Consider the following 19,653-nt stretch of genomic DNA (forward strand, 5'->3'; position numbering starts at 1 on the left):
TCTGCATGCATTTGTAAGCTCTCACCACCAAGTATCATTGTGGAGCAGCCTAACTTTACGTCTCTGTCATGTTAGGAAGCAAACATGTTGGTATAGGTAAGTAGTTAGATTCAAAAACAATACATTTAAACACAAATGTGTACCTTTTTGTCCTTTTTCCTCCCCTTCCCTAAACTGAGCAAGGAGGTGTTGCTGTCCCACTGTCCACTTCCTCCACAGAGCACAAAGGGAAACATCACCACTTTTCATCCAAACATCCTCCAAACCTGTTGTCCCTTCTCTCTTCACGCAGGCCTTCTTGCCCTTTTTTTAACCCAATCCTCCTTTTTCCTGCTCTGCTTTACACCTCTCTTCCACCCCCTGACCTGGTTTTGACTTGCCATGTAATGTTGAATTATCTCTGTAATTAGAAAAAAAATGCTAAATTCCAAATCTTGACTAGTGTGTGTGGATTATCTTGTCTTGAGTGGAGTAAATTAGAATACTTGCCTGAATTAATTTTAATTTAGTTTTTCTCCAATTTCTCTGAATGTGAACATTAAACATTTATTATTAAAAAAGTTACAATGTACTGATTCAGAAAATCAACTAGTTCCTGCACAAGTGAGTCAAGACCAAGGATGATCCCGAGGTTTGGTGCGGTTATAGTCGGGGGATACTTGGTCATCGTGTGCAGACTTAATTCAGTCCCCATTTTAAATTTGTATTTTTTAAAATTATTATTATTGCACAATACTTGATTTTTAAAAATATATTTGAGTTGGTTAGCGCGTAGCACTTGCTCTGCATTGCAGACTGAGAAGTTGGGGAACGTTGAGATACTGTCTCTCCACGAGTGGCAGGAAGGTGCACTTATCTTTCTAAAGTGAGGACATGGGGTCCCAAGAGTCTCTCAATGTTTGGATCAGATCTTTGAATATGTTAACATTTGCGCAGGTCCCTCTCCCAAGTTTGTAACTCACTCTTTTGAAACAATATGTATATTAACCATAGGTGAATAGAGCAAGAACATGGAGTATTGTAACTTAAGCGCAATAACTAGGATCATGTCAGTATTGGAAGATTACACACAATGATGTTAGATATAAAGGAAAGATCTAACGACATACAAGATAACGGGTTAGTGCTGTTGTTGGAACAACTAAGATTGAGTTATTTATGTTTACAAATTTATCTGATATTGGGAGAAAAACTCATGTTGTTGTCAACTTCACTCCCCTAACCAAAGGGTTTTAAGTCAGCTTCTAGGAACTTTGGTGAGAGCAGATTGTAGGCTCACGAGTTTATCAGTGTTTCTTGTACTGTTATGCATTGTTCCTACAATGGAAAATTATTGAACATTTGTACAACTGTGACCTTTACATGTCAACATTGTTAAAATGTATTTCTGTGTAAGTAGTCATAGTCAGGACAATGTACAGGTATCTCTGGTTATGGGAAAGCAAAAGGGCAAGGCCAGTTTGCGTATGTCGTAAATAAGTTGGGTATAAATATAGGTAGTGTAGCTGTTGCATTTTAGAACAGAGGGAATAAGAAGGGAGCTACAAAGCCACTGTATTTCTGTTTTTCCAGAGTGAGTTAGAATACTACTTCCATGATCACATCAGCCATGATCTTATTGAATGGTGGAGCAGGCTCGAGGGGCCAAATGGCCTACTCCTGCTCCTATTTCTTATGTTATGTTATTACTCTGTATCTTTGCAGTTCTGTTGAGTTATTAAACTAAATTGTTTTGTAAGCTTGATAATATGGTGCCTGGAACCATCTTTGGAGTCAAAAAGACCAAGCATGCCTAGCAGTCACTGGGATCTGGGATGAGATTGTACATGCTTCTTTTACCTAAAACTCTTTACTATACAGAAAGATGTGACTTTCATGCTATTAATCTGGAAATACCTTTGAATCTTGTTGCCAGAGTTGAGAGGACCGTGGCGTCTACCAGGACCTGGGGAGCTATTGGGATGGAACTTTTAAACTTGCAATAATCCCTGAGAAGTTAACATCTTTATTGAAGATTTTGGGCTGGTTAATATACTCTTTACCATTGCTAGTAATATACTCCGATTAATAGCCATAGTAAAGAAAGATTTGTACAATTGCCATGTCACCATCCAGTATTCACTTTATTTATTCACTGAAGAGGAGAAAACAAGTAAATCTGAATAAAAAACTATCTCCCAATTATGTAATTTTTGACAAAGCAATGTGCTGTTGAGTGGCAGGATGTAGGTATGTGCTCATAACTCACCTTTTTACAAAGGGTAGCAGAAATCTGGAACTCTCTCCCCAAAAAACTGTTGACGCTAGGTCAATTTAAAATGTCAAAACTGAGATTGATAGACTTTTGTTGGATGAGGGTATTAAGGGATATGGAACCAAGGTGGATAAATGGAGTGAAGACACAGATCAGTCATCATCTAACTGAATGGTCTAACAGGCTCAAGAGGCTGAATGGCCTACTCCTTTTCCTGTGTTCCCATGGACTGAGTTCCCCAAGATGGTAACCAAAGGCTTGGTTCTTCCCCACTGATAGAAAGGGAAATTGTAAAAAATGTTATCCCGGCACATCTTGCATAGCTTAATGGCCAGTTTGTAAACAGTATTAACAGACATCTGAGACTAGGCCATATGCCTTCCTTATTTTTCAAAATGATTTGAAGGAAAAACTACTGAGCAGAAAGTGCTAGAAGCTACAGCAAAATATCCCATCAGTATAGTTGACTGGTACAGATGCATCCTGTGTTTGACTGCATAATCCAAATTTATCTCCGAGTCACAGTTCTGGGCAAAATATCAAATCCAAGCCTGATGTTAAGGCCTTTAAGTAAACATTTAAATGAAGGCATTAAAATACAGAGAAGGTAATTTGGTAATCATTGGATAATATGCGCTCTCTATAAAATAGCAGCTATTGTGTCATGCAATGTGCCACCTTTTACATTGTAACTACCTATCATAGTGCCACCTACAGGAGTAACAAGTACTGTGAGTTATTATAATAAGTTTCAATTAAATAATAGCCCATAAATAAATTGTGTATCCTATGTCACAGAACGTTCTTTAATTGTGAACTGTTGGCAAAGCAAATGCAATTTATAATCCAGATTTGCTAGTGGTTGACGACAATGAACTTAAAAATGTATTCAGTTGTGAAAAATTGTTACTGTACAAACTTATTTTTCTTACGTCATCCACAGGCAGTACAATGCCAACAGGAACGTTGTGCAGTTATCTTACTAAGCCACGATGCTGATCCTAACCTTGTGGACATTAATGGAAATACTGCCCTGCATCTTGCTGCCCTGATCCCTAACATCTCTTTGGTAATGCATTTGATGGAGCATGATGCACACCTAAATGCTCAAAATAAGGTGCTTACATTCGTGTGTTTTTTAATAATTGTAATCTTTTCACTTGTCTTTTTTTGAGTTGTACAAAATTGCCACACTTTCTTGGTGGCCATGGTACAATACAGAGTATGTGATATGTTGCAGATTACAATGCCTGCTGATGCATACATTAAGGGCCTGACACAAATCAGTAGTATTACTTTCCAATAGAACTCAGACTAGTAATGGCACTGACACCAAAATCAAATCAAACCAAGTTTAAAACTGTATATATTAATAGAAATCAGATACCTATTATGACTACTTGCAATGTGCTAAGCTTCAGTCATATTTGTAATGGTGGTCTGAATTTTAACAATGTATCCAATTAAATTGCTGCTAGCAATTGCCTACAGGAAAATCAGTTAAGACATTAAACCAAGGCCCCATCTGCTGGTGGGCGTAGAAGATCGCATGGCACTATTTCGAAGAAGAACAGGGGAGTTATCCCCGGTGTCCTGGCCAACATTTATCCCTCAATCAACATCACTAAAACAGATTATCTTGTCCTTATTACGTTGCTGTTTGTGGAAGTTTGCTGTGCGCAAATTCACTGCCGCATTTCCTACATTACAACAGTGACTACACTTCAAAAGATACTTAATTTGCTGTGAAGCGCTTTGGGAAGGCCTGAGGTCGTGAATGACGATATATAACTGCAAGTCTTTTTCCTTTTAGATCTGATGAAATGAGCTATTTCAGAAAATGCTTTTCATAGCGCCGAATGAAGTCTACTATACTGTCACTATATAGCCTGGTACACATGAGCAGAAGTCACACACATTTTACTTACATTAAAACTCTAATCCGGGCCAATATTTGCAGCAACTCATTTGATACAGTGCATGTGTATAATTTCTGATATGAAAATGTTTTAATCATGCCTGAAAAATCTCCTTGCATCAACCATAACATTTCCGTGCGTAATTGCTGGCCAGTCAGTGGGCACATAGCCCAACTCTGGACCAACAATTGCTTTTTCATGGCCCGTGCGGATGGCCACCTGTACATTAACAGACCAGAAGTTCCAGATTTTGCGCAAGCATATGCAGAAATCCCAAACTTGCAGTAGATTTCAAAGGAGGTATGGCGATGTACTCTGAGAGCATGCCGCCATAACCGACGACAAAATCCGGATCATTATCACGTTGCTCTTCCTGTGCGCAAATTGGCTGCCGCATTTCCTACATTATAACAGTGACTACACTTCAAAAGTACTTAATTGGCTGTAAAGTGCTTTGGTTGTGAAAGGTGCTATATTTTATGTGTGGAAATGACCCAACATATCCATTGGCTGTAGAATTGCAAATTATTCTGTAGTCATTAAATTATTTAAATATATTATTTGTTTCCAAAAGGATGGTTATACTCCCTTACTGTTGGCTGTTATTGAGAACCATCAAGAAATGGTAGAATTTATCCTTAAAGAAGGTGCAGATGCCAATGCCAAGGACAAAACTGGGAGGTACAGTTTACACACTTAAATTATTACATTAAGAACTTTTGTTGGAAATTTGCATGTATTTTCTCTTTTTTTACGGAATCCTTGAAGTAATACCTATCAAGCACTGAATATTGCTGTTGGTATGCGGTACTTTCTGGTTGCCAACAACAAGAGTCCTCACACAAAAGAAAATGTGAGAAATTGCTAGTAGGCATTCCATTGCTTGAATGGAATCTGATTGTTCTACCAGAGTAGCCTTGTTTTTTTTTAATATGCATTTAATGCCATTCATTGAGAACAACCACAAATTGCTAGTCTGCATTCATTGCTTAAATTGAATCCAATTGTTCAACCAGACTATCTTTCTTTTTTTCAGAATATGCATTTAATGCCATTCATTGAGAACAATTAGTTCTTCCAAGCATGTGATATTAATATTCCAAGTACCATAGAGAGGAAGAGGAAATTTTAGCTTCTGATATCTTAATCTATTTTCAGTGCAGTACCTTTCTTCTGAAAAATCACGAAGGTTAATAGCTTTGAACTTTGCAGATTTACATCCTTGTAATAGCTGATTAAGGGGAGGAATTAAAGGAGAGTAACAGGAAAATAAATGGAAGTGGCTCATTGACACCAAGGAATTGTTAGAAGTTAAAAAGATCAACCAGATTGTCAAATTGTTTGGGTTTGAGGAATGTTGAGGCTTGTTGGGGCACCATCTTTTCAGCTTGTGGTGAATCTTATGTATACAGCCTTACTAGAGCATTAGACTACAGTTGATCCCTTCAGAGTCAGCAAGAGCAGTTTGGCTAGAGATTTCAGGATTCCCTGTCCAAACTGCTACAAATGCCCTTTATAGTAAAGATGTTCCTTTGCTATTCAGGTTAGAGTTGCTGGAAATGCTACCAATAGAGTTTTCATCCTATACCAAGGATGGTAAATGGGCAAGCCCAACCTCTATAAAGTGAGTTGTTCTGTTGCCAAATTGAAATGGCATTACTAGCCTTTTATGACTTGCTCCACGATGCCAAACATGGTGCTTTGAGTAAAAAGCCCATCAAGTAGTAGGGCTGTAATTAAAAAATCTAATCAATCCAGTATTGATGATGATCCCACACCAAAAGGAGGAGATGCCTTAAATTTTGTGCAACCAGGTGAGAAGGGATCATACAGAAGCAAAATACTGTGGATGCTGGAAATCTGAAATTAAAAAAAAAATGCTGGAAACACTCAGCAGATCAGGCAGCATCTGTGGAGAGACAAACAGAGTTAATGTTTCAGGTCGATGACCCTTCATCAGAACTGGAAAGATTGAGAAATGTAACAGGTTTTTAAGCAAGAATAGGAATAGGGAAAGGGAGGAAGGAAGGAAAGAACCAAAGGGAAGTTCTGTGATGGGGGGAAGGCAGAAGGAATTAAGAGACAAAAGGGATGATGGCAGAATCATCAATAGCTGCCATGGGACAGAGAGAAAAAAATATAAAAAATAGGGACAGGGATTGTGGTCTGAAATTGTTGAACTCAATGTTGAGTCCAGAAGGCTATAAAGCGCCTAAACGAAAGATGAGGTGCTGTTCCTCGAGCTTATGTTGAGCTTCATTGGAACAGTGCATGAGGCTGAGGACACAGAGGTGGGAGTGGGAGTGGGAGTGGGAGTGGGGATGGGGAATTTAAAGTGACAGGCAACCAGAAGCTCAGGGTCATGCTTACGGACTGAACGGGCGTGTTGGGGGTGATTGAAGAGTGGACCAGGGTGTCGCAGAGGGAGCAGTCCCTTTGAAATACTGAAAGGAGAAGGGAGGGAAAGATGTGTTTGGTGGTTGGATCATGCTGGATTGGTGGAAATGGCAGAGGATGATCCGTTGAACATGGAGGTTGGTGGGGTGAAAGGTGAGGGCAAGGGTGGGGGCGGAAGGGAAGGGAAGAGAGCAGAAGTGCTGGAAATAGAATGGACACTGTCGAGGGCCATGTCAACCATGGTAGAAGGGAATCCTCGGTTGAGGAAAAAGGAAGACATACGAGTATCGAAGATGGCATTGTCAGAACAGATGTGAAGGAGACGAAGAAACAGGAATCGGGGTGGCAGGAAGTGTAGTCCAGATAGCTATGGGAGTCAGTGGCCTTATAGTGAATGTTTGTCAATAACCTATCCCCAGAAATGGAGACAGGAAGGGATCATAATGGTCACTTGTATCAAATAAATTGTCTTGAGTTATTAATTCAGGGGAATTGTACATTCAGATTTATTTAAGAGTCCACAAAATAGAGGAATATGTTTTACTTATGGTTTATAATTCAAATATATGACATGGGCCAATGATTTGTAAATCTTTTGTATTCTGTTCCTACTAGAACTGCCCTGATGATTGCTGCAAGTAATGGACAGATTAGCTTGGTTAAGCTACTTCTACGTTACAATGCAGATATTTCTTTAAAAGAAGATAAAGGATGGACAGCTGAAGATCATGCAATTATGAATGGACACCATGCGTAAGGATTTTACAGTATAATATCTTGCATTTATTCATGTTTAGAGGTGGTGCAGTAATGCACTTGGCATGGCAGTGGTATTACTAATGCAATGGTGGGTTAGTATGTAATGGTACTGTCTGATTTTATACTGAGACATGCAGATCACAAAGCCGAATGCTCAATTCCTAGTCAGTGCTTGGTTGGCTTATCTCAGCCAGGACAATAGTTGTGTGTTACAATTTATCTCAATACTTCTGGCTGTTGGTGTGGGGAGAGAATCAGCCAGGTTCTGGCTATTTTTAAACCAGTGAACCTCTACTGAAAAGTGCATATGTGTGGATATCATGGGCCCAATTTTCCTCAACCCCTTTTTTCGGCGCACTTAACTTAAATGCGCTGGAAATGGCGCCGAAAAAAAGTGGCCACATCCTGCCTGCTCTGCCGAGTCTCCGGTTTCCCAGTGTGACGTAGATAGTGAAGTGGGGGCAGAGCAACAGCCCAGCGCAGAAAACACTGCCGGCAGCTGCGCGCATGCTCCTTGCCCTCCCAGCATGTCCTGCGGGCTGTGAGCAGGACTCGATGCTCGCAGCCCCTATCCCCGGCCGAAGGGATGCCCCGATGTTCGCCGCACCCTATCCTCGGCCGAGTGGCCTTCCGCACTGGCCAGCTGGCCCGCTGAGTTTCCGGGCCGAGGTAGGACTTCAGTTTTATTTTTTATTTATTGATGGTTGTGCTTGAGAGTTTTGATGAGGGGGGGAGGAGGAGGAGAGTTTTGAGGGTGGGGGATGGTGGGGTTGGAGAAAGAGTGTTTTGATGGGGGAGGAGGGAGGAGACTTTAAAAAAAGCTTGATTCTGGCATAAAGGTAGAACTTCTATTTTTTATTTGTTATTGATTGATTGCTTATTACTTTTTGTGGTTTGTTTAATGCTTTGTAAGTCTTGGTGCAGGTCCTCAGCTTCCTTCTATTTTTTATTTGTTATGGAATGCTTATTTTTGTGCTTTGTTTAGTGCTTTGTAAGTCTTGGTGCTTTAAATGTACTAACCTGCGTCGAATTCTTAACTGCCCGCACTGTTTTTCAGAGCTGGCCACATACACTGACCTAAGTCGATTTGGAGTAAGTTTTAGCTGGCCAAAGTGGCATAAATGGCCAAAACAGACGTAAGTGTCTGGGAATGCCCCCTTTTGGGAAAAAAAAACGGAACTTAAAAAAAATCGTACCTAACTGACTTATTCTGGAGCAAATTTTGGGGGGAAAATGGCATTTTTTAAACTTACGCCAGAAAAAACAACTTACTTCAAAAAAATTGATGCAAGTCATGGCCAAAATTGGGCCTCATGTGAGTGGGCACATTTATGGCAGATGGAGTTCAGTGTGAGATCATCCACTTTGGATCCAAGAAAGATAAATTGGAATTTTTTCTTAATGGCGAGAGACTAGGAACTGTGGAGGAGCAAAGGGATTTGGGTGCCTAAGTTCACTAATCATTAAAAGTTAATGCATCGGTATAAAAAGTAATCGAAAAGGCTAATTGAATGTTGGCCTTTATCTCAAGCTGGCTGGAATACAAAAGAGGGGAAGTTATGCATCAATTACAGAGCTTTGGTCAGACACCATCTGGGATACTGTGTTCAGTTCTGCACACCACACCACAGGAAGGATACATTGGCTTTGGAGCAGGTGCAGTGCAGGTTCACCAGAATAATACGGGGCGTAAAGGATTAAATTATGAGGATTGAGGGCCTGAATGGCCTTGAACTAAGGAAGGGAAGTACACAAATTGAAAATCGAGTGAGGACAGGACTGGGCTTGGCTGTGTTGTGCAGTTGAAGAGTGGCTAACTGAGTTGGTGACTGGATGTCTGCCAGCACTTATGGAACCATAACCCAGCCTAAATTGTCTTCATCAGGAGAGAGCATTGGTGTAGAACTCTGCAAAATGAGTATATTCCTAGAATTATAGCAAGAAATTGTACACTAATGTCACCAAATTTAAAAAATCAGCATTGCTGCAGACCATTCTGATTTTTTTTCAATAAGATTTTTATAGTTACAGTTCATTCTGTGAACATGTAAGTAAGGATAGTGCTGAGGGTACTGATCAAAAAGTTACTCTGTTGTTGTATAAGGTAATTCCTGACCCTTTATATAGTACTGTGTGCATTACTGTGTATAATCATAGCAATTACTATTGAGAGCGAACAGAGCTACTCAATGAAGCTGATTACTATTATCAGGGTTTTAAATTATGAAGGTACAGGGTAGTAGACTTGTTTATTTTGGGGCAGGGAGGAGAGTTTAAGGTGTTTTAATTGAAGTTTTTAAATTATGACCCCAAGTTGTTCACTTTGGTAAAAGTGGTTAAATAAAAGAGGATAAATATGGAAGTTAGCACAGGATATATGAATTACCTGGATTTGGGTATACAGGGTATAAGTTCAAAGTTTGTAGATGACAAAACCTCGGAAATATAGTAACAGACTGGTGGACATAAACTGGTGAAATGGGCAGACACATGGCAGATGAAATTTAATGCAGGGAAGTGTGCAGTGATACAATTTGATAAGAAGAATGAAGCCAGACTATATAAACCTAAGTGGTACAATTTTAAAGGGGGTGCAGGAACAGAGAAACATGGGGGGTGGGAGTGTTTGTACACACATGTTTGAAGATGGCAGGACAAGTTGAGAAGGCTGTTAAAAAAGCAAATGTGATCCTTGGTTTTATTAATAGAGCTGATCAAGCATGGTCAGTGCTTCGATGCTGGGGATGTTGGCCTGAGTGAGAACACTGATGTTGGTGTGCCTATCCTGCCAATGGATTTGCAGCATCTTGTGAATTACAGCGTTGGTGGTACTTCCTGCTGTACATGGTCTATGTCTCTGAAGCATATAGGAGGGTGGGTATCACTACTGCTCTGTAGACCATCAGCTCGGTGCTGGGTTTGAGGCCCTGGTCTTCAAACACTCTCTTCCTCAGGTGACCGAAGGCTGCACTGGCACATTGAAGGCGGTGTTGGACTTCATCATCGATGTCTGCCCTTGTTGACAGTAGGTTCCCAAGGTATGGAAAATGGTCCACGTTGTCCAAGGCCTCGTCATGGATTTTGATAATCGGGGGGCAGTACTATGTGGTGGGGGCAGGTTGGTAGAGGACCTTTGTCTTACGGATGTTTAGTGTAAGGCCCATACTTTCGTACACTTTGGTGAAGGTGTTGACGATGGTTTGGATTTTGACCTCCGAGTGTGCGCAAATGCAAGCGTCGTCTGCAGACTGTAATTCAATGACAGAGGATGGGATGACCTTGGATCTGGACTGGAGGTGACGGAGGTTGAACAATTTCACGTTTGTTCTGTAGATTAGCTCCACTCCAGTAGGGAGCTTATTGAGGGCAAGATGGAGCATTGCAGCAAGGAAGATCGAGAAGAGCATTGGTGCGATGACACAGCCTTGCTTGACCCCGGTCTGAACGTGAATTGGGTCTGTGGTGCATCCATTGGTCAGGATCACGGCTTGCATGTCATTGTGGAGCAGGCGGAGGATGGTGACAAACTTTTGAGGGTAACCGAATTTGAGGAGGACATAATCCGTCACGGTTAACAGTGTCGAAAACCTTTGTGAGTTCAAAGAAGGCCATGTACAAGGGTTGGTGCGGCTCCCTGCATTTCTCTTGAATTTGACGTGCGGTGAAGATCATATCCATTGTTCCCCTTAGTGGGCGAAAACCGCATTGCGACTCTAGGAGGAGCTCTTCAGCCAGTGAGAGAAGGCGATTGAGGAGGATTCTTGCAATGACTTTTCCTGTGACAGACAGCAGTAATTACCGCAGTCGGACTTGTCACCTTTCTTGAAGATGGTCACGATTGCGGTATCTGAAATCCCCTGGCATGCTCTCCTCCTTACAAATAAGAGAAATGAGTTCATGGATTCACGCCAGTAGTGCTTCTCTGCCATGCTTTAGTGCTTCGGCGGAGATTCCATCTGTTCCTGAGGCCTTGTTGTTCTTCAGTTGTCAGATGACCTTTTCAACCACATGCTGGGCAGGGCTTGTGCTGAGGTGGTGGTGGGTAGCATGCTGCGGGATGGAGTCGAGGACACTCGCATTGAAGACAGAGTCTCGGTTAAGGAGATCTTCGAAGTGCTCCTTCCGGCGGGCACTAGCTGCCTCTCTGTGCTTGATGAATATCTCTCCATTCTTGGCCCGCAGTGGGGTAGGACCTTTGGCGCTAAAGAATCCATGCACGTCGTGGTTGTTGGCTAGTTGCTGGATTTCCTGCGCTTTCTCCACCCACCATCTGTTCTTTAGGTCGCGAGTTTTATGTTGGACCTCGTCCTTCAGATGTCTATAGAGTTGCTGTCTTGCTCTCAAGTTGTGTTGCTGTTTCCAGTTCAAGAATGCCTTGCGCTTGCGGCTTATTAGCACCTGGATCTCCTGGTTTCTCTCATCGAACCAGTCTTGATGTTTCCTGGTCGAGTGACCAAGCGTCTCCTCACAGGTGCTAATTATGGAGGCCTTGAGGGCAGACCAGGCGCTGTGGACACTCTGCGTCTCCGGATCACGGAGTCATCAGGTTGGATGTGAGGCACTGACTGAATAGGGTTTTCTTAGCAGGGTCTTTGAGTGCTCCAGCGTTGATTTTCCTGAGGCATCGTTTCTGTTGCTGACACTGCTTTGGTGGAAATGACGGAGCGGATTAGGTGGTGGTCCATCCAGCAGTTGTCTACTCCTGTCATGGCGTGTGTGATGCAGACATCCTTGCAGTCCCTTGCTTGGACAATGACGTAATCTAACAGATGCCAGTGCTTGGAGCAAGAGTGTTGCTTGTATTTGTCTTGCTGACGGTACAAGGTGTTGGTTATGGCAAGGCCATGTTCTAAGCATTTCGTCAGGAGGAGGGTACCATTGGAGTTGGCTTTCCCTACCCGCTCTCTATCCAGATCCTTTCCAAATCTGGCGTTAAAGTCGCCAAAGAGAATGGTATCAGGGATGAAATACTTCAGTTATGTGGAGAGACTACAGAAACTGTGGTTGTTATCCTTTGAGCGGAGAAGGTTAAGGGGGAATTTAATAAATATGTTCAAAATCATGAATGGTTTTGATAGAGTAAATAAAGAGAAACTGTTTCGACTGACAGGAGGGTCGGTAACCAGAGGAAGGAGATTTAGGTAATTGGCAAAAGAACTAGGGGCGACATGAGGAAAAGATTTTATACCCACCAAGTTATGATCTGAAATGCATTGCCCAAAAGGGTGATGGAAGCAGATTCAATAATGGACCTGAAATTGCAGTTGGAGGCTTCCCTTGGGCGAATGTCTCCGAACCGCAATCCGCACTTACCGGATGGCCCTGGACCTATGAAGACTCATGATTCTAGGCCACTACGCATATGCCTGCTTAAAGGTCTACATATTCCAGGGGCGCATGCAGTTCGCAAGTGTCCCGAGGATCACGTGGGCCGGCCCAACCAATCACAAAGGGGGATTCCCGCTTTGCTTATGGGGATTTCATTTATGTATAGAACCCCATAAGCATAATAGGAAGCACATAAAAATACATTTTCACACAACCTAAATAAAAAATAAACCATCACATTTAAAATTAATTAAAATACAATTTAATTAAACATTTAAAACAAAAAGCACAAGTAAAAGAAAATTAAAATTTTTTGAAAAATATCCTTATTAGTCGGGAAAATCCTTATTAGTCGGGAAATTATGTTGGGGAAATTGATGGGATTGAAGGCCGCTAAATCCCCAGGGCCTGATGGTCTGCATCCCAGAGTACTTAAGGAGGTGGCCTTGTAAATAGCGGATGCATTGACAGTCATTTTCTAACATTCCATAGACTCTGGATCAGTTCCTGTGAAGTGGAGGGTAGCCAATGTAACCCCACGTTTTAAAAAAGGAGGGAGAGAGAAAACAGGGAATTATAGACCGGTCAGCCTGACATCGGTAGTGGGTAAAATGATGGAATCAATTATTAAGGATGTCATAGCAACGCATTTGGAAAGAGGTGACATGATAGGTCCAAGTCAGCATGGATTTGTGAAAGGGAAATGCACCTTGACAAATCTTCTGGAATTTTTTGAGGATGTTTCCAGTAGAGTGGACAAGGGGGAACCAGTTGATGTGGTGTATTTGGACTTTCAGAAGGCTTTCGACAAGGTCCCACACAAGAGATTAATGTGCAAAGTTAAAGCACATGGGATTGGGGGTAGTGTGCTGACATGGATTGAGAACCGGTTGGCAAACAGGAAGCAAAGAGTAGGAGTAAATGGGTACTTTTCAGAATGGCAGGCAGTGATTAGTGAGGTACCGCAAGGTTCTGTGCTGGGGCACCAGCTGTTTACATTGTACATTAATGATTTAGACGAGGGGATTAAATGTAGTATCTCCAAATTTGCGGATGACACTGTGTGTGCGCAGTCATAGGCCCTGGAAAATCTGGGACAACAATTTTCAAAAGATAAATACTTCAAAGGGGGAAAAAAATTGCAAAGTTATGGGGAAAGGGCCGGGTAGCAGAACTAATTGGATAGCTCTTTCAAAGAGCTGACACAGGCATAATGGACCGAATGGCTGCATCGTCTGCTGTATCTTCACTGATTCTAAGATTTCAGAATGAAACAGCTGAAAATTTGCTCTTACCGCTCTATATTAAGACACAGTACCTACAAATTATAAAAAATTAGATAAACTGAAAAAGATATATTTCTTCTAGTTTGGGTAATTCTTATGTAAGTAACATCTTAATTCTGATTTTGTACAGTTGTTCTCATCTAATCACTGAGTATGATACAAAAAAGAAACTTCATCAGTCACCATACTATCAAACAAGCAAGGTGAAAGGGGTATCCATGTTCAACAGTCCAGACCATGCTGCTGAATTAGGCTTTGCACTTGGAGGACCAGCCACGGACAAAGATGGTGAGTTTAAGGGGAAAATGCAGAAATACATATATTGAAACCTTTTGAAAATATTTCTGCATTGTATAATAGAATATTTTAGGCACTATAGTGTACTGAGGATAAACTCATTGCAATTTAAATGCAGTTTGAAAAGTGTTCCTAATAAGATATGTACATCAAATTGTGTTAAAAGTAAATACAGATATTTAGCTATGAAGATTTGAGGCAAGAACCTGAAAAGTTTGTGGAAAATAATTTTAATGTGATACTTGACTTCCATCAGTGATTTTCTTTTCCTTTTTTGAAAACACAAAAACTAAATATAATCTTTTCAAATGCTGGAAGAGACTTGACTATTTCTGCAATCCATTGTTAGTTTTATTGATTGAAATGCTACAAATATATCAAACTGTAAATAAGCCATGGATGTCTAAAAAGAAAATATAGTTGATTTATGCAAGATCAAGCTGAATTATCCAATAAAACTGTTTGCCTTGATGGGAATCTTTGTGGAAAAATGTAACTTTCTACTGACCACAGACCAACAGGTTTGTGTATGGTAGTAAATGACTGTTTAACCATATGAGTACCTGACATCATTGGAAACACTACTGTGCTTCCATTTATCAGTTTAGGCATCTAACAGTTTATTCTCTAGAGTCAACATTCATCAACTAGAATAATTATCACAAGGCACCTGAACCTGTCTCTAAAAGTTTCCCCGCCAGTCAACCGAATGTTGGTGGCGGGGAAACTTTTAGAGACAATAACCCAAGACAAAATTACTTGTCACTTAGAAAAATATGGGTGAATGAATGACAGCCAGCATGCATTTATAAATGGTGAATTGTGTTTGACTAACTTGATTGAGTTCTTTGATGAAGTAATGTAGAGGGTGATGAAGATAGTGCAATTGATATGTATATGGACTTTCAACAGGCTTTGATAAAGTACCACATAATAAACATGTTAGCAAAATTGAAGCACATGGGATTAAAGGGGCACTGGCAGAATGGATATGGAATTGGCTAAGGGCCAAAAAGCATTTGTCTTTCAGAATGGAGAGAAGTATACAGTGATGTCCCCTAGGGGTTGGTATTGGCACCATTGCTTTTTTTGATATATATTAATAACCTGGACTTGGGTATACATGGCATAATTTCAAACTTTGCAAATGACATGAACCTCAGGAATGTAGTAAACAGTGGGGAGGATAGCAATAGTCTTCAGACTGGTGAAATGGGCAGATGCATGGCAGATGAAATTTATCACAGAGAAGTATGAAGTAATGCATTTTAGTAGAAAGAATGAGGAGAGGTAATATAAACTAAATGGTACAATTTTAAAGGGGATGCAGGAACAGAGAGACCTGAGGTTGTACGTACACAAATCTTTGAAGGAGGCATGATAAGTTGAGAAGGCTGGATTTTTTTTAAGCATTTGGAAAACTTGGTTTTATAAACAGAGGCATAGAATACAAAAGCAAGGAAGTTATGCTAAACCTTTTATAAATTACTGGTTAGGCCTCAGCCTGGAATATTGTATTTAATTCTGGGCATCACACTTTAGGAAGGACGTCAAGGCCTTAGAGACAGTGTAGAGGAGATTTACTGGAATGGTCCATGGATGCAATACTTCAGTTATGTGGAGAGACTGGATAAGCTAGGATTGTTCTCCTTGGAGCAGAGAAGGTTAAGGGGAAATTTAATAGAGATGTTCAAAATCATGAAGAGTTTTGATAAGAGTAAATAAGGAGACTGTTTCCAGCGACAGAAAGGTCAGTAACCAGAGGACACAGATTTAAGGTAATTGACAAAAGAACCAGAGGTGAGATGAGGAGATTTTCTTTTTACGCAGTGTGTTGTCATCATCTGGAATCCACTGCCTGAAAGGGTGGTGGAAGCAGATTCAATAATAACTTTTAAAAGGGAATTAGATAATTGCTTGAAAGGAAAAACATTGCAGGGGTTATGGGGAAAGGGAATGGGACTTAAGGGAATGGGACTAAGAGAGCACACAGGCACGATAGGCCGAATGATCTCCCTTCTGTGCTGTATCATTCTTTGAAAGGATGCCATAATTGAGAACCGACAGTCCTATTTCTGAATGGAGGGGCAGATATAGATAGTTGTCACAGCAAAATCACTAGACTGAGTCAGGAATCATCATCAATATAATTTGTATTTGAGATGAATGTTTATGATTTTAGTGTACTAAGCTGGGGGTTACAGAATACACAAGGAATCGTGGTAAACAATTTAAACTACACTCATGATGCTGAGCATAATTCTTGATTTTGTGTGAATTACTAATTCAGCCCACTAATGGAACACACGCTATATTCAAATGCCCTTTTATGTTTTAATAATGACTTTATTTTTTTAAATTGTTCAATAATATTGACTTCTATCAAACAAAATTATGATGTGACCATGGCACCCAGCAGAAATTATTAATTAATAGCTGTTCAAGATCAACCAATGAATAGCATAATAGTTCTGCAATCTTGTACAGCAGATTGTTATTGAAAGTGCAATTTATGCACATTTGTGTGTATGTATATTAAATAGGCTACAGTGGATATCTTTTTAGAACTTGAAGTTGAGGATCCTCTTTTTGTAAAGAAGTGGATCACACAGCACTGTTTATGTAAGTGGGAGAATATGATATGTATTTTGGGAGGGAATTGGCCTATTAAGAAAAAATGTAATGAAGATATTGAAAGGAAGGAAAAATAATTGCATAGGTACAGTTGAGTACATTGGTGTGAAGTATATAATAATTCAGTTTATATTATGTGAGAAGTTTTATCTTGACCCCTGGATATTTGCGTTTGATAGAAATGGCGAGCAAAAGTTTTTGAAAATTTGATTCAATCAGCTTAGTTTCTGTTTTTCTGAGCAAATCAAAAAGTGTGACACAGGAAGTGTGCCTCCAGAACGGCAGGAATTGTGTACAATAGTACAATTTTTAATTCATTATTATTGAATCTTCCTTGTGTTGTTCACGGTGAATCAGAGAATATGCTGTTTTAGACAGTAGATTTGTTATGCCACAGAAGGCACAGTATATTAGAGATAATGGCTGTGTCAAATTTTTGTTTTATTACATGGTTTTCTGGTATTTTTATGGCATGACATTTTACTCGTATTTTGATGATGGAGTTCAGTGACTCGATTGGGCTCCATGCTATTGAGGCTTTAGAGAGTGTACAATACTGATTCACAAGGACACTGCCTGGTATGAGGAAATATAAATACGAAGAAAGACTCAAAGTTTGGTCTTGTTACAACAAAGCAAATTATGGAGCAATATTATAGGAGTTTTAAAAATGACATAAAGATGGGACAAGATAGATGGAAGCAACTGTTTCCAGTCATTGAAGGCACAAGAATGAAGGGTATATATACAAAGTTAAATGGAAGAGATTTAGAATGAAGGGCAGGAGAAACCTTCAACATAGAGAGCTGTCAGGCTGTGGAATTTGCTTAAGTAGTGGAAGCACAGTGTTGTGTTGAAAGATATTGAATGATCTCTAAATTAACAATAGTAAGGGTGTTTTCAGATGAATAATAGGGTAGTTAACTGAATCATAGCGAATCACATGCTATCACACAGCACCATATTCCTTGTCCCAGAAGCAAGGAGCAAGTCACTTATCAGCAATCATGTCCAGTGTCTTGCATTCTGTAATGCATGCAAGCACGTTAGAAACAGAAACATAGAAATTTACAGTGCAGAAGGAGGCCATTTCGGTCCATCGTGTCCGCGCCGGCTGACAAAGAGCCACACGGCCCTTGGTCAACATCCCTAAAGGTTACATATAAACCTATGAACAATGACGGAAAGGCAAAGAGCACCCAGCCCAACCAGTCTGCCTCACACAACTGTGACATCCCTTATACGGAAACATTCTACACTCTACCCCAACCGGAGCCATGTGATCTCCTGGGAAAGGCAAAAAACAGATTAAAAACCCAGGCCAATTTAGGGAGAAAAATCTGGGAAAATTCCCCTCCAACTCATCCAGGCGATCGAAACTAGTCCAGGAGATCACCCTGGCCGTATTCTATTCCCTGCAATACTTAGCATTATTTCTGTGCTGTCCAACAAAAGGTCATCCAGTCTAATCCCAATTATCAGCTCGAGGTCCGTAACCCTGCAGGTTACTGCACTTTAAGTGCCCATCCAACCATCTCTTAAAAGTGGTGAGGGTTTCTGCATCCACCACTCTTCCAGGCAGCGAGTTCCAGATCCCCACAACCCTCTGCGTAAAGAAGCCCCCCCCTCCCCCATCAAATCCCCTCTAAACCTTCCACCAACCACCTTAAAACTATGCTCCCTCATAATAGACCCCTCCACCAATGGAAATAGGCCCTTACTATCCACTATGTCCAGGCCCCTCAATATTTTGTACACCTCAATGAGGTCTCCTCTCAACCTTCTCTGTTCCAATGAGAACAAACCCAGCCTATCCAATCTGTCCTCATAACTAAGATTCTCCATTCCAGGCAGCATCCTAATAAATCTCCTCTGCACCACTCTAGTGCAATCATGTCCTTCCTATAATACAGCGACCAGAACTGCACGGAGTACTCCAGCTGTGGCCTAACCAAAGTATTATACAATTTAAGCATAACCTCCCTGCTCTTATGCCTTGGCCAATAAAGGCAAGCATTCCATATGCCATCTTAACCACCTTATCCACTTGGCCTGCTCCTTTCAGGGATCTGTGGACAAGCACTCCAAGATCCCTTTGTTCATCTACACTATTAAGTGGCCTACCGCTTAATGTGTATTATTAGCCCTCCCAAAGTGCATCACCTCACACTTCTCTGAATTAAATTCCATTTGCCACTGCTCTGCCCATCTGACCAGTAGATTGATATCCCCCTGCAGCCCATGACTTTCCTCTTCATTATCAACCACACAGCCAATTTTAGTGTCGTCTGCAAACTTCTTAATCATGCTCCCTATAATCAAATTTAAATCGTTGATATATACCACAAAAAGCAAGGGACCCAGTACTGAGCTCCGTGGAACCCCACTGGAAACATCCTTCCAGTCATAAAAACATCCATCAATCAATACCCTTTGCTTCCTACCTCCAAGCCAATTTTGGATCCAACTTGCCACTTTGCCCTGTATCCTATGGGCTTTAACCTTCATGACCAGTCTATCATGTGGGACCTTATCAAAAGCCTTATTAAAGTCCATATGTACTACATCATACGCACTACCCTCATCGACCCTTTTGGTTACCTCCTCAAAAAATTCAACGTTAGTCAAACACGATCTTCTCTTAACAAATCCGTGCTGACTGTCCCTAATTAATCCTTGTCTTTCCAAATGCAGAATTATCCTGTCTTTCAGGATTTTTTCCAATAATTTTCCCACCACTGAGGTTAGGCTGACATGTCTGTAATTACTCGGCCTATCC

The 19,653-nt window shown here is 40.8% G+C and overlaps 1 protein-coding gene across 10 annotated transcripts in view; it reads left to right on the forward strand.

Annotated features, from left to right (window-relative positions):
* The window catches only part of ankrd26 (ankyrin repeat domain containing 26), a 185,982-nt gene that overhangs the window by 14,906 nt on the left and 151,423 nt on the right, over positions 1-19,653 (forward strand). For all 10 annotated transcript variants that reach the window (XM_070900319.1, XM_070900325.1, XM_070900327.1 and 7 more), the window contains 4 exons: positions 3,198-3,371; positions 4,748-4,854; positions 7,186-7,323; positions 14,074-14,231. In XM_070900319.1, the coding sequence (XP_070756420.1) occupies positions 3,198-3,371; positions 4,748-4,854; positions 7,186-7,323; positions 14,074-14,231 (577 nt within the window). The remainder of the gene's footprint in view (positions 1-3,197; positions 3,372-4,747; positions 4,855-7,185; positions 7,324-14,073; positions 14,232-19,653) is intronic.

This window comes from Pristiophorus japonicus, chromosome 15 (genome assembly GCF_044704955.1).
Source record: "Pristiophorus japonicus isolate sPriJap1 chromosome 15, sPriJap1.hap1, whole genome shotgun sequence".
Classification (NCBI taxonomy): domain Eukaryota; kingdom Metazoa; phylum Chordata; class Chondrichthyes; family Pristiophoridae; genus Pristiophorus; species Pristiophorus japonicus.